This window comes from Misgurnus anguillicaudatus, chromosome 7, assembly GCF_027580225.2.
Source record: "Misgurnus anguillicaudatus chromosome 7, ASM2758022v2, whole genome shotgun sequence".
NCBI lineage: Eukaryota > Metazoa > Chordata > Actinopteri > Cypriniformes > Cobitidae > Misgurnus > Misgurnus anguillicaudatus.
In genome coordinates, this window is record NC_073343.2 from 34,613,682 (window position 1) to 34,641,521 (window position 27,840).

The following is a 27,840-nucleotide window of genomic DNA, read 5'->3' on the forward strand; positions in this document are numbered from 1 at the left end:
CAAACAGCAGCTGGGAGTGAAGATTTACGTAGATCATTGAAGAATGTATGGCATGCTGGTGAAGCTCAAAGCTGTCAAGCCTGTTTGTGTTCAAAGCTGCTGTGTGTGTGTGTGTGTGTGTGTGTGTGTGTGTGTGTGTGTGTGTGTGTGTGTGTGTGTGTGTGTGTGTGCGCTGAGTGCATTCAATGCATGGCAGCAACTATAATGGATCAGCTATCCATTTGTTTGTGATATTGTATATGTGTACAATTGTTTAAATATTCACAGTTGTCAAGCAAGAAATAGTCAGCTGCTGCTGAGGGACTGAACTCTACCTAACCATCGACATATAATATTGAGTAATTACTTTTTTTAATAATGTATAAAAATGCCAAATGTTTTTTCTCTAAACAGATACATCATTTGAGTTTATTTGTTTTAATCACAATGTTTATTGTCACTAAAATGTTTTTACTTTTTATTATTTCAAAGTAATTATTTGCTAACAATACATTTTGTATTAATGTTGTCCTTCTCTGTTTCAGTACAGACTTTTAAGATGTTTCCCATCTATTCTAAGAAGAGTCTGTCATGACATTTGAATCTGTTGATGTAACTCCTGTTTTGATATTGAAATTGTGCTGTTGTACTGCCACCGTGTGGTCACTTAATGAATTACACCCAATGCATTTCAATAATCAGATATCTCTATGCTGCTCTTTCTTCATCCTTACAACAAACACTTTGCAGCAACGTTGACTTTGGCTTATATATAAACAAACCATAAAGAAAAACTTATATATATATATATACACACACTATATAAATAAATTAAGTTGAGGTCTATGTCATAAAGAAAATGACTATTCAAGCAATCGATTTCTGTTCTTTTATAAGTAAAATGTGCACTATGATAATTTATCATTTGTTTACAGTTACATAATTAGTAGCACCATATTGATTTAATAAGAAATGCAACGCAACTTTGTGTTCGTGCATAACTCAAATTGTACTATTCAATAATATTTCCAGTTATTAAAACAATGTTCCTTTAAGGTGTGATCTTGTTTGTGATGGCATTGTGTCTTCATATATGCACCCATAACGGGGCACATAAAGATCAATGGCCAATGAAGTATGATTATATAGCATATAAAAACTGAGACAATACGTTTTTGGATTGTTTTCCGTTTGTGGCGGTAGTCTTTATTTTTCAAATAACATCACTGTTATCTAGCACATGTTCAAAATGAAAACTGCTTGCTTTAAGTTAATATAAATTTTCAAAGGGCAAACACAAAAGACAGAGAAAAAACAGTCTTTAGGCCTGACATGTTAGCAAAAGCCTGTGGGTTGTGTTGATGTACAGTACCATGCAGAATAAAAGCTCTTTTAAAGCATTTTGCACCCATCTACTCATTGCATTTTGTGTTTCGCTGTTATTTAAGTCTTCAATGGATATTTTTGGAGCCATTTGATTCACCCAAACAACTTCAACAAAAAGACTAAAACCCTCTTTCAGCCTGGTACAAATAATCTTTGACTTTTGTTTATTGTAAACCGCTCGAAGCCTTTCTGGCGCTGAAAGTGTTTCTAGGGTAGATGCATTTTCATCTCAAGGAATTGAGACTTTATCCCAACCTTATACTGAGTGAATCAAGCAGAAAACCTTTCACAGTGATGAAACAAAACTATTCAGACCCTTATAGGAGCAGATATTTAAGCCTGTGCTGCAGACGCCACAGTGTTTTGGGGAATGAGGAAATATACAGGTCTGAGGCTGCTCCAAAAGATGGCATTTATATACACATCTATTCTCTCGCTTTTGAAAACTTTACACGACATTCAGAAAAATCACTCAGGATGTCATGAAGCACTCCTGTAAACTGACAAAACCACGCTTTGTTAACTCCACGGCCACTTCTGAAAAATGGAAAACTGGACAGTGAAAGCTGGGAAAGCCGAGCCTCAGGCTTGGATTTGGCAGCAAAACCGTTGCTTTTCCCTCTCCGGCTATTTCGTAATGAAAACATGAGGTTTTGTACACGGCCATGAGTAATTCTTCTGAAAGCAGCACCTTTAACTAAAACAGTGTGCAAACGTTTTCCTCCGGGTCCTACGGCACCTCGAGTTCGGTCACCCTGCTTAACTCCTCCCCTTTCCCATTCTTCCCCAACGCTCTTTAAGTCAGGTGATCAGCTGCGGCTCCCAGGATTGGCTGGCCATCTGAGGACGGCACTGTGCTATGACCGGTGGTCCGGACGGGGGCTGACTGTCCAAACACAAACCACTGATCAAATGCTGCAATGCCGGACCTCTGGGCCTCCATTTCTACAAAAATCAAGACATTGATTCATTACATTCATACAGGGCAAATGTTGAAAACATGCATGTTAAATATTAAGATGAAAGCCATGTTTTGAATGATGAAAGATAAATAAATACAGTTAATGATAATCGTAATGAATCATCTGACAGTTTTGGCATTACTGTAGTATGTAATTAATAATGAATCACTTTTAAAACACATTACTTCATAACTCTGTCTGTTTCCAACATTGGCACAATTCAAACAAGCAACCTGACTGCGCCAATGCAGCAATGTTTTGGCATCTCACATTGTGTGACTGGTGCAGTGTGAGGTCATTGAGTTTGATATGGGTACGCTTGACATATGCTGTATTATCCTGTGATGGCAAAGAGCAAAATGACTCCATGTTTCACTGACCAAGCAGCCGAATGAGCAAGCTGACCTTCTATATATATATTAATTACATGTTTCATGCACAAAATTTGATGCGTTTTATTTCAAACTCTTCTCTTACAGCTCTCAGGTGGATGTGTCTCAGTAAGTAGGGGAGAGCGGGACACAAAGTAACACTTTTTGGCTTTGTCTCTATCATTCAAAAATTATTTAATTAAGATGAATATTTTTTACACAATCAACACACACATGTCTGCTACAAATGAACACTTAAAGTTTGTTTGTGTGATCTACCTTTATCATACAATTACACCAAAAGTAAAAGTGTAAATGTTACCCCATAGGTGGGGTTCATAGATATCCACACATTCATTCATCCAGCAACCTTTATCTAACCATCCTTGTATTATGCAGCAATGCATAGAAATAGATTTTTTTGAAAGGGTTGCACAATTAAGACAAAAAAATTATTATAGTGAGTTATTTCCCCTGATATTATATTAAGTTATCATTTTGATGAATTGTTTTCATTTCATTATCATTGTATACCTTAGGCATCATTATAACACTGTGTGATAACTAACCGCGCTGTGTAAAAATGTTTTCAATCCCAGTTATCAGTTACTAGGAGTTGCTGACATGTTTCAAAATGCTGTTATGTTTGAGGTAACAAGACAGTGATTAAAATAATATAAGGTTGGATTTGGTGACTAACACACCCAACTCAGAAATCGAAAAAAACCTATCATATGATAAAAAATATCATATTAAACTCTATTGAACAGCTTTTACCATGCCACCATCATTTAGTTTAGAAATGCATTTAATTTACAAATGCTTTGCCGTCATAAGCAGACTTTCATTTTTTTTTATATATGAAAATCCCTCATATGAATATTTATTAATAACATTTTTGAACTAGAATAATCTATACATAGACTGTAAATGACAAACAATTACACGTTGTGTAAAATGGGTAACATTAACATCAATGCTTAAAAATGAAATTGTTAATATCATGTTTCGCACTGATAATACGTCTCTAGTGCTACTTTCACAGTGAACAACACTTTTGTCACTAACAAAGTTTTTGCAAGTTTTGTTACTAAGAAGACAGCATTGCATTGCGAAAACTGAAGGTCATTACCACAGATGGTACAGCTCAACCACATAAGCTGTAAATCTATAGTGTTAGTAGTAGACCAATTAAACTAGTAAGTCTTAACAAGTTAGTTTCAAGAGAGTTACATTCTACTAGGCCCAAAAGCAGAGTAAACTCAGAATAATCTTTATGTTAAAGATATTTAGACCCAATGTATTTTCAGTGAGTTGGCCTGTTACATTATCTGACACACTTTACACTCACCTGTCTGGATTCTTTCAAGTTACAGGGATCCAGTTTGACCTTTGACCCTGGAGTGAAAGCTGTGATGGCCAAACAGAGGTCATTCTGTCGGATCTGTGGTTCAACTAGAGTCCACTTCTGTCAAACCACAACACAAACATGAAGATATAACAGTAATGTTAGACTAACAGTCATAGAGAAATCTGAGGTTTTCTCAGTGTTGTGGACTTTTTAAAAACCAGTGTTGTTAATCTCAAACCATCTGTAATCTACTTATAGTTTATTATTGCACGGCTCTCTAAAAGCCTTGATTCTTATTGGCCACAGTCACAACATTCCAACGTATGTTATTCCGAGATAACAACCGCCTGAAACTAATAACACACGATAACCCGCATACTGTGAATCATTTTGACAGCTACGGTTTAATATTACACAAAAATAAAATATAAATGTGTCTTTAAATATGTATAACTTTTAGGTTTGTGTTTATCAAAAAAATAATTCACACCTAACGTTTCTCAAGCAGTGAGATTAAAGCATTTAATTGCCGCGGGGTATAAGACATAAACAAAATATAGCCAACCTCACTAAAGTTATTTAGGGCCGATACGTTTTAAAATATATAAGATCATGAAATAGATTTTCCAATCCAATTATGACAAAAACAATAAGGATACTGTAATGTAAAGATCAACTAAAAGTTAAACCTGAACAGATCAATTACAACCAAACAAACACAAACGAACAAAACTATTTAATAAATGGTTGTCTATCAAATATTTTACCAATAAAGGAGATTAAATGCTGTAAAAGTCGCAATGAAATTTAGATGAAAAACTTTTATTTGTTTTGGAATACAATTTTTTTTTACAAATTATTTATCTGTTAGCGTCATTATTTTTAACTCTTTCCCTGCCATTTCCCTGCCAATGACCTTTACAGACAAGTTTTTTTACGGTAATCTGTAATTCTGCTATTATCCACTAGATGGCTAATTTATAAAAACAAGCAAAAACTACTTCAACAACGGTTTAAACTCTTGTGTATGTTTTGATCATCGTTCTCAATCTGATCTCTAACAAAATTCCTTTACAAAAATGCAATTATTTCAGCTTTTTGCTAAGAAACCTTATTTGAGAGATGATAAAACAAGTGAACAAATGAAAATAGGATGAAACTTTTTTCCCCGTTTTATTTGTTTGTTTGTTCATTTGTAAGCAAATGGTCTGTTCTTTCATTTGATGTATTTGTATGTTTATATATTTATAGAAAAACAATTCCTTGAAGGAAATCACAAAAAAAACACAAAAAATGCTGGCATGCAACTTAAAAAAAAAAGGCTAGCGGGGAATGAGTTAAAAAAATTTGATGTGCCCTCATATTCTTAAATCAAAAACGCAAATCTCCTCCCCTCCTCCAAACGATCTCTCATTAATTCCGTTCATATGGTACGGCAGGTGGGCAGGGTCCGGGAAAAGATCGCAGCGATTAGCAAATAGCAACATGACTCAACTTCCAACAATCCAATCAATTATAGATTGACGAATTCATGTCCAGCCATAACTTTTATCATTTCAGAAGCCCTTTTACTTGGATATACATCACCACGAGAAAAATAAGACCATCGCTACTTCAGTTTAATGGCGACTTAGTAATGTTCATTTCTTGAGTATGATGTTAAACTCTCACCTGTGATTCAGGTATGTCAGGTGCACTTTTACATTCAGTTAAACTCAGACTGTCTGTGCCGTGACTCTCCAGACACAAATCGCTCTGTTTCAGGACACTGTATGGAGATTCCTGCTCTGGAATCCTGAAATAAACCCAGAAACACATAAAATAGACAAAACACGTTCTGCACAGACAGCAAAGAGTATTAAATAAAGTTTGTGTTGAGTTCAAACACAGGGCCGTGACTCACTTGAGCTCAGGGTAGACGTTCTCAAGATACCAGCGGAAAGATTTACAGTTTAATTTCCGTCTCAATGTAAGACGATCTGCGATACTGCAAAGAGAGAGAAATGAACAAGACAGTTTATAAAATGATTAATAGTAATAGTTTTTAGCGACTGATACATGACTGATCACAGCTGTAAGGATAAATATGGCAGCACATCTATAACATTGAATCTCATAGTTTCTTGCGCATCTCGTGAAGCATTTGACATGCAACAGTCTTATAAAAGCCAAGTTCACCAAGTACTACAAACATATCAACATATACATAAATTATATCCTGTAGACGACATAATGAAAATGACCCCTGACCTCCCGAAGGCCTTGCCCTGTGCCGATGGTCTGGCAGCATAGTAATACTGCTTATAGTCATCCATCCAGACTTCTGCCGCACGCCGAGTGTTCCTGAAACACACAGAGAAAACATATAACAAACAAACTGCTAGACATGTGAAAGATCAATGATTAAAACAAAATCAAGTTACTTGATGTATGTGAGCGCATTGCCCTCTGGGAAGTCATAGGGGTGCCGTTTTCTGAAGACGTGTCCGACGCGACTGCACGGCAAGATCTCCAGACTTCCTCCACACATCCAAACTCTGAACGATAGCTCTACATCACACACAGAAAGAGAACAAGACACAAGAAAAGAGAGAAGAGATCTACAAAGATGACAAATGTGTGGACAGGAAAGCAGATTGTTTGAGGTCAGGAACATCTTTCATATCACCCAGATGAAAATTAGGCATCATTTATTCACCTTAATGCCATTCTAGGTGACTTACTTTCTTCGGCCGAAAACATTAGTTTATAGTTAAATTAAATAATATCATGACTCTTTCTAGCTTCATAATGGCATTGAAGAGGGACTGTGTGTTTGAAGCCTATCCATCATCAGATAAAGGACTCTAGTGGGTTAATATCTAGATTTGGTGGCATGACGGCTTCACCTCAGTACACAAGACGATCATTGGTTTTCATCGTAACTCGTATGACGTCCTGAAACTCGAGAGAACCACTGATCATGTTACATACCCATGTTGAGTCGGTGCGATGCCATTTTAGATCTAGGTGTTTGTCTATGAATCGTGGCCACTTTTCAATGCCATTATAAATATAGGAAGAGCCATGATATTTCTAATATAACTAAATGTGTTCAGCCGAAGAAAGGAAGTCATATACAACTAAGATTATATTAAGGTGTGTAAATGATGGGGGAAAATGGGCTTCCCACTTGCTTTATGTACCAATGATTAAGAAAACGTTTCTGTTTAAGGGTTTAGTGTTTAACAAACAAATCAAATACACCACAGAAAGAAAGATAAAAAAATCAATCTACCTCCTATCACACATGGAACTACAAGATAAATAAGAGAGACAAACTTAGTCATCATACATTACTTAATATATACTGTATACTGTATGTGAATATTATAGCAAAGAGTTTCTTATACATGAATTAGTTTTAACCAGCAGGTGGCTTTAAACACAACTCTAACACAAACATGTGCGCCCACACACACAAATGCATAAACACACACATATATACATACACACATGCACATGCGCACACATACATACATACGCGCACACAATGCACGCACACATGCACGCACAAATGCACACACAAATCCATACACACGCATGCATGCACACACACAAATGCATACACACACACACACACACACACAAATGCATACAGATGCACGCACATAAATACATACACCCGCATACACACACACACACACACGATCACGCATGCATGCATGCACGCACACACATGCACGCACACACATGCACGCACAAACACACACACACACACACACACACACAAAACCCATAAACACACATACACAAGCATGCATGCATGCATGCACATACACAAATTCACCCACGCATACACACACACACACACACACACACACACACACACACAAAAATGCATACAGATGCACGCACAAACACACACAAATGCATACACACGCATGCACAAATGCATACACACGCATGCACATACACAAATTCACGCATGCACACACACACACGCACACAAATGCATACACACAAACACACACGCACACACACACACACACACACACACACGCATGCACACACGCATGCATGCACATACACAAATCCATACAGATGCACGCAATCACACACACACACATGCACACGCTCAAACACACGCACATCTGATGATAATTATCTCAGTTAGGCACATCAGTAGGGTGTCTGTATCTTCACTGGATGTTTGCTGTGTAGTTTATCTCATGTGTCATTACTTTTAAAGAGAACAGTAAATCAAATCTGATAGCTAAAATAAAACCATCAGCTTCGTTTTCCACACAAAAGTTCAGCATTTCCCCTCACAGAGTCAATATTCAGCACATCAAGCATCACTCCTATTACAGCTCATACTCAGGGTGTTAGTGTTTCTTCATCTGGCCTCGTACACCACCTAGCAACCACCAAAACAACCTAGTAACCACATAGAAAACTCTCTGGCAAACAGCTGCTACAATACAGCGAGAAATGTGAGAAGTTAACACAAGACTTACCAAAGTTTTCACCACCCCATATATCCATATGAGTGTCATACTGGCCCAGGTGGTTAAACCAGCCTTTATCCATTACAAAGATTCCTCCGGCAATCACTGGAGTCCTACAACAACACAACATCTGTTACAAGACAAAGACACTTTTATCACACACACACACACATATATAGATAGATGTGGATATATAACATCATCATTCCAGAAAGGATGTTAAACTGAAAACAGAGATAGTTTATAAATTGGACCTGATTGGTTGTGTTGGGTCATTTCTTGCCATTTTCTGTTCTATGGGAATTTGTTCCCATTTGAAATGTAAACTCCAGTCAAACCCTACAGAAGAGAAGAAACATTTTGCTCAACCCATGCAAATCTCTTCAGTCTGTCTGCTATCAGATCATTTAAACAACTAGCACACAAACAGAACAGAGAGAAAAACTTTAAATGTTCACACATTCAAAACTCTTTAAACAGATTTAAAGGGCACCTATTATGCAAAATCCACTTTTACAAGGTGTTTGGACATAAATGTGTGTTGGCAGTCTGTGAACACTACAATGACAAAAATCCACTTACTACCATTATTAATCCACATTAAACCAAAGCAGTCTTATTAGACATGCCATTTTCATTCTCTTATCAATGTGACATCACGCTGATAAAGCCCCGCCCATTGCCACTGATCGACAGTCCTGCATCACCATAGTTCAACGAGTTGCACGCTATCTGCCATATCTCAATAGTGAGATACTATCATCTCAGACTGCATCAGATCAATTTTAACAAAGCGCACCATGTCTCATTTGGTAAGGAAGTGAGGAGCTGTAGCATATTTGGATTTAAAAAGGTACACACATAAAAACAGCATGTTTTTGCTCCCACCCAAATAAAGGCACTTTGGAGATGCTTTCGGACACAGCAAATGACTTGCTATGATTTCCTTCACTCATTTCAAGACACCCCTGAAATCTTTAGTTAACTTAAAGGGGACATATCATAAAAATCTGACTTTTTTAATGTTTAATTGCTATAATTGGGTCCCCAGTGCTTCTGAATAGTGAAAAAGATCAACCCAGTAACAGTTTGGTAAACCATTTTCTGCAAGCATGTTAAAAAATAGGTCATTGAAATTTGGCTCCCCTTGTGATGTCAGAAGGGGATAATACCACCCCTTAATCTGTACTATCCAACCACGACACTGACATATAGTGCAGAGATCAGCTCATTTGCATTTTACACACCCAAAGTGTCAATTTTATCATGCTATAATAAATTATCTATGGGGTATTTTGAGCTAAAACGTCACATATGTACTCTGGAGACTACATGTGTGAGTAAGCTAACGGAGAGATTACGGAGGATACACTGAGATTACTGCAGGTTTATTTTTAGGAGCAACATCTAAGAAGCAGAAAAAAAACTCTACAAGACATTAAATAAACTTTTCCTATGTAAAAAAAGCATTGCACAGCTTTAGATGGTTACACACATTAACATTGAGCTCTCTTACCTCCCCTCAGATCTGCAGACGCGGCCAGATAAGCGAAGTTATCCAAACTGATGACATCAATGATAGGACTGACAACACGAGTGTGATCCTAAAACCACAATAAACACCATTAAAACCTGTAACTACTCAATCTACTACGGTGACATTTTGCAAACGTGTAATCATCCCTGAATAACCTGAACTACACATCAATACAACACAAGACATGTAAACAAAAACATCAAATCTCATGTCAGTGTGACTCTTGGTTTACTGCAGTGTAATATGTATTTATGATCATGTAAGCAACTGTGTCACATAAAATCTTGTATGCCGGGGAAGTTCACATTACAACCGCATAAGAGAGAAACAAATGTTTTGGATTAAAGGCCGGCGCTCTCGGTGAACACATTGGACTCCAGAGAGATTGAGTTTGGGTGGGGGAAACCCGGACCTCCATCTGTAACCCATCTCATACACAACAGTGTCATACATTACAACTGATAATGAGAGATCTGTCAGTGAAAACTCATCTTTCCATCCCTTAGAAAGCAAAAGTGGGATGGTACCATGGTACAGGAATGTTGTAAGATTATAATAAAACATGGTTCTCAAAGATACGTGAAAAAAATAGGTTTTAGGACAAGTCTCACAAGAAAAGGTCTAGGATATTTTTAGCCCAGTTAAGATTTTAGGGATTGTGACATCATAATCCTGACATAAATACATTTGCTCCGATATCTTAGTGCAACAAACAACATAAACATAGAAAAACCTTAATGATCTCTTAATCTATAATGTTTAAGTGTTTTGTGCCTGTAGACCATTTTGCAAGATGTAAACAACACTGGTCCAGAAGCACTTCATGTTTTAGCTTTTTAACACTACATAAACGTGCGTATAAAATACAACCAACAGAACATATAGCACTGAATCAAAAAAATAAAAAACATTTTAAAGATATATGTGAAATAAAGGAAACTCTTACAAACTGTTTCTGGACCAGTGTTGTTTACATCTTGCAAAACAGTCTATAGTTTTCAAACACTAGCTGCATTTCCATTACCCTTTAATTGCGCAAATTTGACATTGTGCATTGAAAATACGACCAATAAACAATGTCTATCTTGCAAAAACTCCCATATATATTTTGCAAAAAATTTTTTTTTACACTTGCATGAGGGGGTTTTTCAGGCAATTTGAAAATGGTTAATTTTGCAAAACTGCAATGGAAACAGTTTATGTGCATTTTCAGGTCACCTGATGCAAGTCACATAATTATTATTTGAAGAAGATGAAGTGGTATGAACTAAAACCTCCCAGAAACACCTCAATGTGTGTCCTACATCGCTTTTATTTTAAAATAATCTACTATTACCTCCAAGAAACACCCATACATTGCCACTCCTAAGTATAATAAGGGGCTTTCTTTGGTATTAATGTTTCAGCATGTTATCAGTTAATAGATATGCCATCATTTCGCAATAGTCTTTTGTTGACATTTAGAAAATAAATGTGCAAATCTGTAATGGAAACGCACCTAGTGTGTATTTTAACTCTTTCCCCGCCATTGACGAGTTATCTCACCAAGTAAGAGAAAATGCTTGAGTTTTTATGGGAATCTATATTTCCACTACTATCCACTAGATAGCACTCTTACCCAACTTATAAAACACAGAGGCATTCAAAAAGATCCAAAAACAGTAAAGACTCAGTGTATGTTTTGATCTTTGTTCTGAATCTCTAACAAATGTCCTTCACAAAAATGCAATAATCTCAGCTTTTGCTCAAAATTTGGTATTTTTGAACAAACCTACTCATATTTGAGAGATGATAAAAAGAAAACAAATAAACCAGGATAAAACTTTTTTTGTTTGAAAGCAGAGGGTCTGTTCTTTTATTTGATATATTGTATGTTTATATATTAATAAACAAAAATGTTATTTAACTTTTGTGAAAATGCAGCAACAAAATGCTGGTGGGGAAAGAGTTAACATTTGTTAATATTTAAGGTTGAAACAGTGAGGCCAGCTACATACATAAGCTTTTGTTTAGGAAAAAAAATCAGAGGAAATGATGAAGAGAGTGAAGATGAGATACGGCACAGCTGTGAGAAGATAAAGTGCCTCGGTCTCTCTCTCTGTTCTTAAGAAAATATCTTTCAGAAGATCCTTTCTGGATTCAGATCATTCATGAGTCATTAATAACACTCAAGGCTCGGTCACAGAGTAAGAGGGAAATTCATCATCTGATAAAACCAGCGCTGGTCTGGTATACTGTGTGCTGTGTGTAATGTGTGTTTGGTGTAATAGAGACGAGTCGACACACCTCTTTAACTCGCTGGATCATCGGCTGAAGCCAATCTGTGTTCACCTCACAGTGACTGTCCAGAAACGTCAGGATGGAGGCTGAAGCTGCCGACGCTCCTCTAACACGAGACCTAATAAGACCTGAACACATCACACATAACACATTTATTTACAGTCAGGCATCTGCAATCAATTAAAATCAATGCATAATGATATATACGTTACACACTGTCAAAAAATGCTCCAATATTGGTCCGTAGCTGTCACTGGGGCAGTACCCTTTAAAAAGGTCCTAATATGTCCCATATACAATATGCACCTCTGAGGTATTATTATGAACTCTTTATGTGCAAAGGTGCACTTTTAGAAAGGGTATTTGGGCAAATTGTTTCTTTAAATCTTGCACAAGAGAGCAGCCTGAGAGATGATGTAATATATGAGCAATTCCAACGTTATGGATGTGATATCTGCACTAAAAAAAATTGAACTACAAATGCATTTATTACCATATATATTAAACCATTATTTTTCCTAAAACCCTGATGATAGAGTCCAGACATCAGAAAAAAAATATATGATATAATTTTACATTTTTCACTTATATCGTAGATGAAGACGGTATTCACTGTGTTACAAGTGTGACAAAAAAGGGCACAAAGTTCATATACTTTGTAGGATTTCTGTGAATTAAAATGCACAAACTAAAAGTAATAATACCAAACATATGGAGAAGGAATGGCTCTTTAAAGAACATTTAATATTCATTTTAATTTTTATTTGTGCATTAATAAGGAAAAATTGTGGATGTGAAAATTATGAAATTAACCCTTACTTATGAAAAGAGCTTTGAAAACTTTGCATGGGTATTTTAATATTCACATTTTAATGAAATTGCCTGCATGTTATTTTAATGGTGTATCATTTTGATTTCTATTTAATCTTACAGTAAGTAAACTCTTATTTTACACACGTACCTTCTCTGCGTTCGTTGCGCAGACAGCGCACCTTTGGGATCTGAGAGAGCAGTCGACAGTCTTCAGCTGCAGAGAAAGAGAAAAGCATCAAATCTGGAGCATCAAGAGTCAGCAGACAATTATTCAGATTACAGAAATATTTGAGTGCTAAATCCAGACCTAGTATTATTAAGTAAGAGGAGTATGTATAGTAAAATGTATCTGTGAATGAAACTTAACGCACAATAACAACACAAAGACAAAAGCTTTGGGTGACCTCTGAAGAGTAAAAATAAATCACAGCATGATAATAACAGATTAATCTAGAGCTCAGAGAAACCACAGCAACCAACACACTCACAGAAGTCATAGACACACAGTCAACTGTTGCTTTATATATACAGGACTATAATTAAGAAGAGAGCGAGCGAGAGAGAGCGAGCGAGACAGATGGTGATGGGATCACAGATTACTGTAAGAGCAGAGATCAAACTGATCTTACACAGAAACCTGCATGTGTAAAACACTTTACAGTGTTATTTTAATGTGAGAAATTTAAGCTGGTCTGGAATTCAGTGATGTATTTATTTTCATGTGAATGTGATTTTTACAAAATAAGTAAAAAAAACCACCAAAATATTTGAATAATAATAATAATAATAATAAATTATGTTTATTATTAAGACAATAATCATAAAAATCTCTTTCCTGATGTGGACAAAGATTTGCAAAAAATGTTTTATTTGTTTTAATTGGAACTGACATGAAGATGAATGGAGCTTTCATGTGTAAATAATTTACCTCAAACCAGCAACTTAACAAAACACATTTGTTAATTGTTAATTGCTCAAAAAGACACAATGGTCAATAACATTAAAAGTTATTTTACACCTTTGATCTAAAATGACTTAAAGGTGCCAATGAATGCATTGTAATAATCTGGTAAATTGTTCTCTGATATCTACATTGAAAGTTTGTGGCTTTATTAAGTGAAAAAATGATCCAGAGTCAGTTTTAAATGTCCATTTACAACCCTAGGGTTCGCCTTTAGAATGAAATGGTCTATTTTTACCTTATTTGAAAGGGTCATGAAAAATAATGTTGAGCTCTGCGCTGATTGGCTGTTTCTCCTTCAGTAGCTCTGTGTGTGTGTGTGTGTAAACAGATCTTATGTTTGAGACTGTATCAGATGAAGAGACAGATTTTGATGAGTAATCAATTGTTTGGAGATTGTTAATGGATGTTTCTTCCGGAGAACGAACCCGAAAACATGTTCGGGACGTGTCCGGCAGAACTGGCACGAATGGCCACCCTAGTATAGCGTTAACTAGCGTAGCGTATAACGCTAACTAGCGTAGCGTATAGCGCTAACTAGCGTAGCGCAAACTAGCGTACCGTATAGCGCAAACTAACGTACCGTATAGCGCAAACTAGCGTACCGCATAGCGCAAACTAGCGTACCGTATAGCGCAAACTAGCGTACCGCATAGCGCAAACTAGCGTACCGTATAGCGCAAACTAGCGTACCGTATAGCGCAAACTAGCGTACCGTATAGCGCAAACTAGCGTACCGTATAGCGCAAACTAGCGTACCGTATAGCGCAAACTAGCGTACCGTATAGCGCAAACTAATGTAACGTATAGCGTTAACTAGCGTAGCGCATAACGCTAACTAATGTAACGTATAGCGTTAACTAGCGTAGCGCATAGCATTAACTAGCGTAGCGCATAGCGTTAACTAGCGTAAACTAGCGCATAGCGTTAACTAGCGTAAACTAGCGTATAGTGTTAACTAGCATATAGCGTTAACTAGTGTATAGCGTTAACTAGCATATAGCGTTAACTAGCGTATAGTGTTAACTAAGTCACAACACAGTTGGTGTTATGTCGAGATTGGTCTGTTTTCCATCCATCTTTTGCATGCACAGGGATTATATAAGGAGGAGGAAATAATCACATTTGAGGCTCATGATGATATTTTATTACCATCTACAGAGCTTGTATTATTCATCTATGCCTACATAAATACAGTTTTAAAGACACAATGAGATCCAGAGAGAAAAAACATGAGTGTTTCTGAACATTGAGTTCTTCAAATGATGCTGATGATGAAATCAGAGCTTAATTATGAGCAGCACTATCAGGATCTAAAGATGAAGGTAAAATCCTGCCTCACTACACATAATCAAACTTCACTAAACCCATTCTCTGAGATATTCAATACTAAATACTGATGGCATACGGACAGAATAAAGTAAAAAATGTCGAAGGTACAGTATTCAGATTTAATCTGATGTAGTGAAAAGAGACAAATACACTCCATAACCTTGAAAAAAACTAAAGCTAAATGTCCTGACATAAGACAATTTATCTTTTGCATTGTTGTATCAGTCACTTGGCACTGGTAATATACTGTACACTCACATGCTAACATGACAAAAATATCTCAAACCCCAAACCACATCCCTTTCATATTTCAGCTCGTCCAAAAAATGAGCTCACTTTAATAACAGCCTTTGCCGTGCCCAAACAAACAAACAAACAAACAAATGATATACTACAGCATTGCATACTATAATGTTCTGTAAATGTACCATATTAATACCACAGTTTGTTTAAATCAAGAAAAATTGCATTCAGTATCAACACAATGTGCAGATAATCAAAACTCAAATCATTACATCCATCACATCAAACTGGTTATGGTCTGTGGAGGTTCTGTAATGGTTTGGGTATTTTAGTTGAGTTTCATAATACTGTTCCCCCAAAAAGTGATTTTATTGGCTGAAAGGACGCACAACAGTCTTTTAGTCACGGTCTGTCAGGATAAAATTCTCCTACAGTTCCAAACTAAAGAATCACACAGCATTGACAGTGTTTGGCCAATGTGACTCCAGTGTAAATACTATCGGTCCAATACAAAGTCAGTGTCAATCCTTGTTTTTTGGGGTTATATCTGCTTTCTCTGATACTATGGAAGCCCATTTCTGCCAAATAAGAAAAAAAATCATGCTCTGGTAAATCATAATTATGAGATAAAAAAATAGAAATTATGAGAAAAGGGTCATAATTATAAGATTAAAAAGTCGAAAATTTTAACTCTCTCTGCCAGCTTTTTTTTTTTAAGTTGAAAGCACCAGCAATTTTGATGATTTTCACTAAAGTTTAAAGCCTTCCAGAAAATGTTCTTTAAATATATAAAGAACAGATCCTCTGCTTTCAAACAAAAAAACATCCTACCTTTATTTGTTCTCTTTTTATCACCTCTCAAATATGGGTAGGTTTCTTCAAAAACACAACATTTTGAACAAAAAGCTGAGATTTTTGCAAAGGACTGTTATTAGAGATCAGATTCAGTGCGATGATCAAAACATACACAGAGTCTTTACTGTTTTGCAGCAATGGATGCTTTAGTGTTTAATAAGTTGAGCGACACCTAGTGGATAGTAGCGAAAATATGGATTGCTGTAAAAAAAAAAACAATCGCTGGCAGGAAAGTGTTTTCTCTTAATTGAAGAGATAACTTGTCAGTGGCAGGGAAAGAGTTAAAAGTCAAGATAAAAAAAGTCATAATTATGAGATAAAAAGTATTTATTTTTATCTCATAATTTTAATTTACCAAAGCATGATTTTTATCCTATATGGCGGAAATGAGCTTCCATAGATACTTCTATGTACAAATGTACAGTTTACTTCAGAAACATACATCAGCCAACATACATCAATCTTATCTTTAATACAAACCAGCATGTGAGTGTGTGTGTGTGTGTGTGTGTGTGTGTGTGTGTGTGTGTGTGTGTGTGTGTGTGTGTGTGTGTGTGTGTGTGTGTGTGTGCTTATGGTCATAATGTCAGTGTGAATGTATGTACTGCACTGTCTGAACACATGGTCTGGAAAATCACAGTTCAAGTTGCCAGTTTTTTGTCTCCATTTACCATAAATCACAGTGGAGCTACAATTCTGATTCACAGCAGGTCTGAGATCAGTCTGACTCACACAGAACAAAGGGAGTACTTCTCATTCATTTACTAGTTTAGTGTGTATGGATGTGAAATGAATCTCTACTCACGGTCAGAACTAAAGTCATCCACCAGAATAATCTCCTGAATCAGATGAGCCGGGCTTCTCATTAACACACTACATTAAAAACACATTTAAACAATCAGACAGATGCAAAAACTAAAAAAAAAAAAAAAAGTAAAAGTGTTTAACTAGTATGAGCTTTAATAACGCAGATGTTTAGTGTTTGATTCCCAGTAAACCCACATAATGATGAATAAGTATAACTAAAATACACTGCAAGTTACTTTGGATGTAAATGTAAATCGTAGATGTTGTTACCTTTTAACAGTGCGCAGAAGGGTGGAGCGCGCTTCATTATGAAATGTGATGATGATGCTGGTGGAAGGCAGGTCAGGGTCAAAGGTTACGGAGGCACACCTGTGAACACACAAACATACACACATGTATGTATATATGTATACATGTATAAATGTGTGTGTTTAGTGGAGCAGAGAGTACTGAAGTCTTATTGATAGCTGTAAGCAAAATCAAATCAGTCAGAAATTAATAAAACTAAATAAATCCCACAGGGGTCATGAAGATGAATAACAGCTGTTCTAGTTTAATAGAAAGACTTTGTGTTTGCACACCGTGCCCATGATGTAATGCCGTTTACATCATGTCTATAAAATGGATCAGTCTGAGTATTTGTGTGCGTGTGTGTGTGTGTGTGTGTGTGTGTGTGTGTGTTACCTATAATGACGTGTGTCTCTGATGGAGCGCTCACTGCCCAGTCGATCGCTCTCCTGTAGGTTGAACGCATGATCTCTATATGGATCTTCTCCAGCTTTCAGCGGTTTACTGGCTAGATAAGATTTTTCATCAAACAAGCCCAACAGCTGACCCAACGGTTCACCCTTAGGTGAATGGGTCACCTAAAACAAAGAAAGAGACTGAATTACACATCATGGATCACTCACTTGTGTGTTGTGAAAGCATATATATTGAAATGTTAGACAAATTAGTTTTGAAAGGAAAATATAAATGAGCCAACATATTCATTTTTTTTTTCATTAAAAACAAGTTATTTAAAGATACATGTTTTTAAATGAATGACTTGAAATGAATAATAAAGAAATAGCAGCCAGAATAACTTCAATTTTGTTTAAAATTCATCTTAGGGTAAAACCTTGAGAAGCTGAGTGAAAAAAAACACAAGAGCGCGTTTCTGCTAATTTTAGACAAATGATGATGACCCTAAAGGTACAAAAGATAAAACATCTCTTATTTGATTTATTTGTCACAACATAATTCCCATTGTCGGAGCCGATGGTGTAGTGGACAGTGCTCCGACATATGGTGCAAATGCACTTCCGGTGACCAAGTTTGAATCCCAGCTCGAGGTCCTTTGCCGATCCCATACCCCTCTATCCACCCTGTACTTTCCTGTCGCCTTTCAATTAATACTATCTATCAATAAAGGCAAAATAAATAAAAAAATCCCATGAGTTTAGCATTATTCTAAAATGTGGAAAAAAATTCATTCATTCAAATAGAAAGAAAGAAAAAGTGAGAGATGTCTAAGGTAGTAAATTAATGATGCTCTATTTCTATATCTATATAGACACACATAAACATGATACATTTAAGAAAAAAAATATATAATTTTAGAATTTTTTATATATATATATATATATATATAAATTATATACTAGTCAACATTTGAAGTGGATCAAAAAAGTTTATCAAACTTGTCCTAAGACAAGAATAGGTGTTAGGGATTGGTTTTATGTAAACTTTTTTGAATGGTTTTGATCCACTTCGAATGTTGACTAGTGTATATATATAAATACATATATAAGCCTACATGTAAATGTTTCTTAAATGCATGCATGTGTGTGTATTTATATAATTAAAACACAGTGCACACACATATATTATACAAAAACAAACGTTTATTTTGAAAGCGAGTAATCGCAATTAATCTTTTGACAGTCCTACTCTGCTACACAATACACTGAAAAAGAATCAAATAAAAGGATATTTAACAGCATAATTATCATTACTGCATGTTTGAGCAATTAGATATTTAGACACATTCAGAAACTAAATATATATTTGCTCAGGACCAGACTGACTGAAATCAAAAGAGTAAGCATGCAAAAAATGTCGACCTGTATCTGAAGTAATAAAATAATACTGAGAGATACAAATATGGCAACGTCATTGATTTACTATAAAGAGCTCACAGCATCACTCCAGAAATCCTTTCACTTACAGACAAAGCTTATGGATGCATTCAAAGATCTACTTCTATTAAATCTATTAAATGTCTTTTAATAAAAATCTGCTTTTGAGTGATGTGCACATGCTTTACCACACCCTTTACCATGCTTTACCATGTGACTGTGCTTTACCACACCCCTCTGAAAACAGAGAAACTACATCATCTGCTTTAAAATCAAGCCGTTAAAATCTGATGTTTATTTCAATGATGAGAGCCGGTGAGAAACCCTTTTTATGTAACATGACGATTATTTTAAGGTTATTTGAAGACATAAGTGAATTTAATTTAATATCTCATTAACAAAAATATATTTGATTTTTGATAGTATCCTGGTATTCTTTGCATTATTGTGAAATATCATTGATATGTTTATTAAAAATGTTATATAATCAACATAACAATTTGAGCAAAAAGTTTAACATTATGAAAAAAATGTACCGAAAAGCTTTTTTCATTTACTTAAGAACTGACACAAAAGTGTAAAATAACTGAGACAAAGAAAAGCTAAAATTTTTTTGAGTTTTTTGAGTTTCATAGAAGACAGGATATGCTACAATAAACTTTTCTCTTCAGAGATTTTAAGCCAATCACCAGGGAATTTTGTTTTTTTAGGTCATTTTAGCCTTTATTTTGACAGATATTAATGTGATGAGAAGACAGAAAAGCTCGGGGTGAAGAGAGGGGTACAGGATCAGCAAATCAGGTCCTTGAGCCAGAATTCAAACTATGGTTGCAGAAAGTGGATCTGCACTACATGTTGGTGTAGTCTGTCCACTACAACATCGCCTCTGACCACAAGGGAATTTTGTGTGCAATTTTATATGGGAAGTTTCTCTGCTGTTTCACCAGTAAACACAAGTCTGCCAAAAACACTGACGTATGCCACTGACTTATCCCACATGATCCTACATAAATAATTCAGGAAAGGAAAGCAATCTTATTTTGATGAATTTGAACTCTATAATCCAAACATTTTCTGCACAGATTTTAAATGTGGTCTGAGAAAATTAGATATATCTGAATGTAAGAAAACATGCAGAATAAGAGTGTATAATAGTTATATAAGCAGCTCTCGTACTGAACAAACCATTCAGGAGCGCCAGAGAGATTTCTCATACTGATTTTTGTGTTGTTTGTGTGCAAGCACTTTATCTATAAATGAAATATGGAAATGCACAGAAAAGAGGTCAGAGGAAAGAGACGGGAATGTGATGTTGGCTCGGAGCAGATAAATAAATGCGCTGTGCAATACACACTCTACAGACCGTATCAATAAAAACTAAAAGCTTGAGTTACTGTGTAAGATGTTATAAACCATTTGATCTGTGCACATAAACCTCTTATACATTTAGGACTTGTAAATGCATTTCTGTTATTAATGAAGTATAAAGACACACGCTGGAGTGCTTGACCATTTGATCTTATCTTACAGGCACAGATGACATAAAAAAGTCATTTACATTCAAAGCTTTATGATTTATGAGTTAATTTACTTTAAGTACAGACCTACTCACAGGGTTTGCTAATGGGAGTCACATTTAGGTGAGATAAATGAGTACCCCAAAATCAACCTCAAAAACACCAAAAAGTTTGGACGCATTACTATTTTTTATGTTTTAAAAGAAGTCTCTTATGCTCATCAAGCCTGCATTTATTTGATCAACAATGAGTGCTGATGAGTGCAAGTATATGTGGATTCTTCAAAATTTGTATTACCTTGCATGCATATCTGCTTATGACCAAACTAAATGTTTATTTATGTTTGTATATAATATGGTTTATACAAATTTCCCTAAATTTCCAAATAATTCCCACAAATTCCCGTTAAGTTTCCAATTATTTTTTCCAAAATACCCCAGATTAAGTTCCGATGGAAAACTTTCCGCCCCTTTGCAACTCCAATTAAAAAAATCTTAAAGTTCTGCAAGAACTTTAGTTTTTGAAAAAAAAAACTAAATTGTTTGAATCTAAACTCAACTGTTTGTGTCTTGACCAAATTAACTTAATTAGGACTTACATTCATTTAGGAGGTGTGCACACCAAAGCTTTCAAACACAGCTGAAAATGCCAGACAAATGAGAGCATATTAAACATTTTATCCAAGATTCTTGATCAACAAATTGTGTCACTGTTCTGTGTACAGAACTAAACTAATTGTGTGCAATAGTTCATCAAACCAGAATAACAAATATTTTTCAACGAAAGCCGCGGTTACGTATAAGAAATATAAAAAGCACAGAATATAAGAAAGCAGCAATATTTTCCTCATGAAGAGTCTATAACAGTCTCTCATATTGAACAAACCATTCAGGACCGCCAGAGAGATCTCATACACACATCTGGGCTGGGTTGTTTGCGTCCAAGCTATTTGGCTGTTTAAAACCAGATAAAATCAACAAAATCCAACCAGAACATTAGCAGACCTGCAATAATATCAGCATGTGTGATGATCAAACCCATAAATGATGCTGAGAAACACAGAGTACAAAAAGTGATTGCACTGCTATAAAACACGTCTTATATGAGTGCATAAGAAACACATTTTCCTCAACTAAACCTCTGAAACAAATATCTTGTCGAAAATAAAAAAAACATGGGAGGAGACTGCCAGCGTGGATCACCGCTGCGTGATAACCAGTCAAGAATTTAAGAATCTGTAGTACGCATCTAACATTGTATACATTCATTTTATAGTAACATTAGCTCAGTGCAGTAGTTGATAGCAATGATTTGAACTAAAGTCATTTACTTTTTATTTTGCTTGTTATCAGAAATAATCTACTCTAGAGAAACTCTTCACGGGTCCACTTAGATCTGACAACCCCAAGGTCCGACTCAAGCAGGTTCGGCTCTAAAAGTGTCATGTGTGCCTTAAAAACGGGTTGCGTATAAAATTGCGGTATCAGGTCATTTAAAATAAAAAAAATTTTGCCAAACAGACACAAGATGACCCAAACCCTCTCACATCTGTGCATCGAGTCCTTTTCCAACCCTTCTGTTTGTCAAGAGCGCTTGCAACAACATGTGGTTGGCGATTGGTTAATTTTCATTGAAACAGACCTGTCAATCAATTTTGAATGCATATTTTAGAGGTTACCTTGGTGTCGTCGTCAGATAACACATTAAAATAAATGGACCAGCGGGCCAAATTGGATGCAAGGGGTTTCTATCTGTCTGAGTGGTGCATGTGGGGACGCAGACTGCACACAAGTCAGTGCCATTCGGGTCCAGTCAGGTAAAAAAACATTTTACTGTTTGGGTTGGACTCGGGTTGAATTTGTCTCAGGTCGGGTCTTTCTAAAAAAAAAAATGATTTATGCACGTCAAGTTCGGATAAAAAGTGATTCGGGTCATTTCGGGTTGGGTACATTTCTGTGGACTCGAGAAGACCTCGACTCTGTTGTTGTAGATTCTTTACGGAAGTCTAGGGCTGTCAAAAAAAAAAACCTGCGATTCTCATGCATGTTTCATTAGTAAACCGGTTACTTGGTTAGTATTAAATCACCATCAGCTGCTTTGAGATGGAGCCGCATTTACTACACAGACTCGTAGTTCACAGAGAAGCTAGACAAAATCTTATAGATTATCAGAGTCGATTTTGCTCGATTATGAACACTTCTCGGTGAAGTAAATGCCGGATCAACTGAAAGCAGGTGATGGTGATTTACTACCAATTAACGAACCGGCTTTACTGATGAAACATGCATGAGAACCGTACAGCTGTGTCCAAAAAAAAAAAAAACACCTGCAAAAGTCTACCAGAAGTTTTGGAAAAATGTATTTATGTTTTTGTGGCTGAAAGCATCTTTAAAACTGTAAATGATTTTCCTCTAAACCGTCAGGATCAGGTTTAAATACAGGAGATGTATGTAAATGTAAAAGAATGCAGTGTTAGTGCAGATAAATACACAGTTTGATTTTGTTTTGAGACATTAGTGGCCATCATGTTGCTGTTTAAATGTGTTTAAAGAGAGATACTGTTGCCATGGAGACAGAGGATAAAGCACATGGATACTGAATTCATCTCTGTATTCTTTCTCCTGGTGTTTAACACATCAGTCTATCTTTAAGCATCTAATCTATTTTGTGTTATTTCTGCATGTGTAAAGTAAGTCCTTCCAATGAAGTAGCTGCGTTTCCATTACCCTTTAAATTGTGCAAATTGACATTGTGAATTGAAAATATAGTCAATGGAAGCACATCAATTTAATATTTTTACACTCGCATGAGATGATTTCAGACAACTGGGCTAAGAAACGGCAATGAAAACAGATTATTTGCATTTTCAGTTCACCTGACGCATATAAGTCATATAGGATTATACACCTCAACACGTGTCTGCTCATATGGATAAGAGGCTTTCCTTGACAATAATGTCTGAATAACACTCCTTCATACTCATAGTATGTACTATTAACTTCAAGAACACATATAGGTTGCCGCTCCTACATGTAAGTATAAGGGGGTTTTCTTGGCATTAATGTTTGGATAATACTCTTACGTCTCCTTCGGTTAATAATAATGGCTAGTGCAGTGGATGTGATATTAGTAAACCTACTAACATAAGTCGACGTGATGTTTGGAATGATTTATTGCGAGAGGAAAAACTACATTTCAGCTGCATGTCATTGGTTTATCAAAACGCCATCATTTCGCAATAGTCTTTTGTCGACATTTAGAAAATAACACTAAAGTTTTGTGCAAATGTCTTAGCAGTGCAGAAGGTCATGGGTTTGATTCTCAGGATGCAAAGTTAGTCGCATGCGAAGCAAGCTTCCTCCAAATGCATAAATGTAAATATTAGATATTCTCGTCTAAAGGAAGCAGACGTTGGACTTGAGGAAGCAAACATGAGTTTCCTCTTCACCTGCTGAATGTGGCATTAAACTGTGAGGAGCAAACCAAACAACAAACATCTGTCCTCCAGTACAGCTGCCTCACATCTCCTCAGAAAACCCAAGCCGAGTCAATCTGAGGCACTCTTGTTTTATAATGAAAGATAGAAGTGTGAAAACAAAGCAGCACATGATGTTCAGAAAGAGTGCACGGGGTGAGAATAACATATGACAGATCTCCTGTACCTCACTTTGTGTACGCTCGCGGGTTCGACTCTCAGTCAGGGATCACAGATACAGAGAAGTTACTTTATATAAAAGCATCTGCTGAATGCATCAATGTTATATTACATGCACAAGTAACATTAAACCAGTTCACATCGGCTCTTGAATAATTCTGACACCCGGGTGATTCTCACGAAAACTTGGTTTTAAAAATGACAAGCATGAAAATGTAAAAATTGCTTAAATTTACTTTTTTCCCACCAGACATTAAAAAACAAAGTCTGGAGTAAATGGGAACATTAATTTAAAAACGTTTACTTATCATTTAACACTTTTTGTAACATAATTTAAAAAATTTGTCCTAAAAAATCTCATTACCGCAACAGTCAGAAAACATCAACACTGACATATTTTCAAAATGACATTACAAACCTGAAAGAACATAATTTGGAGATTCTGCACATGAATTAAAATCAAAGTATTATGCTTCTATTAATTAAATTAACATTTAATAAGCATCTGTTGTGGTAATGATAATCAAAATGTCGTGTAAGCATTCTGACAAGACAATATTTCAAATTAACTGTAAAAAAATGATCTTACCTGGTAGCCATCTTGAAGTAACTGGTCCATGTGCTTGGTCACTCAAAATCAAACTTTATTAAAATTCTGTATGTGTGCTTAAACTGTTCTCAAAAAGTGTTGCGGAGGATGAGAACATCAGGCATGGACCCATAATTTTCCTAATTTTTCTTCATTATTATTATACATGAATATTCAGTAAATATTTTTTCTGTCATCTAAAGTAGTCTAGCAAAACATCCATTTATTTTTTTTCTTATTTTTGTGTTAATTTGATTAAAATTACAACATAACGCATGTTCAAACACAGCCGGACACATTGCGGTAATGAGAATTTCAGCAGAAAATGAGATAAAATTTACAATTATAAAGTCTTATGTTGAAATCACACATTGTGCAAGGTAGAACACAGTATTGTGTTAATTCTGATGCTTTTTAATGTTACTATATTACACATTTTAAAGCTAAAATCATTAGTGCCGTGATGTTTCAATGGTTTCGTGAGAATCACCCACCCATTCTTACAGTGAACATCAACATTAACTCTTCAAGGTTACCATAACAGTTTTTGGACTGTACTGCAAAAACACCCTAAAGAAATGTCAGATCGGCCTTCGTATCCGATTCGTGAAATCCAGTTTGATCAGAATCACATCACAGAGCACTGATCTATGAAATAATGTAATGTTATCTGAGCTGATAACATAACTAAAAGTACATCAGGATTTTTTAGGATTAAAGTTGACATTCATAAATGAATGTAGATGTAAGGAATAATTGACGACGGGCCATTGAATTATAAGAAAATAATGCACACCCAAGGTGGTAATGCACCGCGGGTGTGCATTATTTTCAAATAATTCAAAGGACAGGAGTCAACTACTCCGCTTATACCACGGTTACCACAAACATGGCTCTGGTGCCTATTTTTAAGACTTTTGAAAAGTTAGGTGTGCGGTTATAAAAAAAATAATGTATACCCATGGAACATTTCTCAACCAATCAGAATACAGCATTAAACAGTCCCATGGTATAAATAATCATAAATGATGGCATACAGAGACGTTCCATGTGTGTAATGGCTTTCATACTGAACTAAATCAAATCCCCTTCACCTAAACCTCACAGAAAAGCTTTGCCATTGTGTTTATGCAAAGTTAAGTTTGTGTCCTCTTTTTTACCACATATTCAAACTCACTCACACACAGACACACCTGCAGCAGGCTTAAGGAAAAGCCTCTTACATGCACCTGACATCACTGTGCGGGCATGCGCACGCGCGCACACAGTCTGCATACATGAAGAGTGTAATGAAAGCGCATTACATGACATCCCAAACACACACACATACATACATACTGCAGTAATGCTGATCATCATTACGACTTACGATGAGAGGTAGCGTGCGCTCATCCAGCCTGGTTTTCTGCGCGTGACTCTTCGGCTGTGAGGATGAGCTTGAGGATGCTTTACTGTCCTGCCACAGGTAATAAAAGGTGCCCAGGATCCAGGCCACGGTGAGGATGAGGATGGCGTTGGCCCGAATCCTGCGCATCATGTGCTGCTCTTGAGCTCGTGTCACTCTCTCTCCGTGTGCGTGTGTGTGTGTGTGTGAGTGATCTGTTGTCGCCGATGATGATGATGATGGTGATGATGATGAAGCCGCGTGCGCAGTCAACAGCCACACTACAGTTGCTGTGATCGAGCGGATCTCTGTGTGTCGGGTGAACCGCAGGTCCTAGTGCCTGACAAAACTCGCAACTGGATTACAAGATATACATTTTTCTGTAGTGGTTCTCAATCTGGTCGTGTATGTCTCTCTCATCTGACAGACTCGGTTCAATTAAATGAGATCTCTGCTAATGAGGTGAGGATTTTAATCAGCTGTGTTAAATAAAGGAGACAAAATGTGCAAAGCAGTGAAGCTCCAGGTCCAGGATCAGAATTGAGAATCATGTATGTTACCCCAGACTGATTTAAATATATATATTTTTTCATGAATTTTGTCTGGTAATCTGCACTAAAATATAGGCTATATTTTTTAATAATAAGCTCTAATTGGTGTGTGTGATTATTTTTACTGATTTTTTTATAGCTAAATTATTATTATAATATGCAAAACTTAGAAAGCTGCCTTGTTTGGCTAAACAATACTTTTTTCTTAACCTTTATGTGAATTGTAATGTTAATTAGTTAACTAACAATATTTTTGATTGTGCACCATAAATTCTTCCAAAAATCTACAGGACTTTTCATCACCCATACAGCAAAAAATAATCAAATACAATTTAACATATTAAAAAATGGTCAAAAATATTGAAATATATTTTGAAATATGTTTACAAAAATTTATTTTTCACCAATATATTTTTCACCATATTTTGAAATATATTTAAAAAAATAAATCTACTTTAAAGCATTTATATTCACGTCGGATTAGAAGAAAAACTTTATGGGGTGGTTTCCCGGACAGGGATCAACTTAAAGGTGACATAGAATGATTGAACAGAGTATTTATCCTTGTTCTGTGATGTGACATGTAGACAAATTTTTTTTTGTTTGGGTCTGTAATGCCTTAGAAGCTTCCTAAAAACCTCTCCAAGAAAGCTCTAT

General features: G+C 35.9%; 1 protein-coding gene across 1 annotated transcript; it reads right to left on the minus strand.

The window, feature by feature from the left end:
• Positions 1 to 1,141: 1,141 nt before the first annotated feature.
• Positions 1,142 to 27,053, minus strand: galnt16 (UDP-N-acetyl-alpha-D-galactosamine:polypeptide N-acetylgalactosaminyltransferase 16). Its single transcript, XM_055172818.2, has 15 exons — positions 26,618 to 27,053; positions 18,052 to 18,233; positions 17,638 to 17,736; positions 17,366 to 17,433; positions 13,318 to 13,383; positions 12,363 to 12,484; positions 10,056 to 10,143; positions 8,794 to 8,878; positions 8,549 to 8,652; positions 6,473 to 6,599; positions 6,300 to 6,392; positions 5,953 to 6,036; positions 5,721 to 5,844; positions 4,050 to 4,166; positions 1,142 to 2,310 (listed from the first exon to the last, which is right to left on the minus strand). The coding sequence occupies exons 1-15, from the start codon at positions 26,783 to 26,785 to the stop codon at positions 2,167 to 2,169; spliced, it is 1,671 nt and encodes a 556-aa protein (XP_055028793.1). The 5' UTR covers positions 26,786 to 27,053; the 3' UTR covers positions 1,142 to 2,166.
• Positions 27,054 to 27,840: the final 787 nt, after the last annotated feature.

Excerpts from the sequence above, each read along its gene's own strand:
- galnt16 (XM_055172818.2), bottom strand. The coding sequence starts at position 26,785 with ATGATGCGCAGGATTCGGGCCAACGCCATCCTCATCCTCACCGTGGCC. Across the intron at positions 18,234-26,617 it reads AGCGCACGCTACCTCTCATC|GTGACCCATTCACCTAAGGG; the intron begins GTAAGTCGTAAT and ends TCTTTGTTTTAG. Across the intron at positions 6,600-8,548 it reads ATGGGGTGGTGAAAACTTTG|AGCTATCGTTCAGAGTTTGG; the intron begins GTAAGTCTTGTG and ends TGTGTGATGTAG.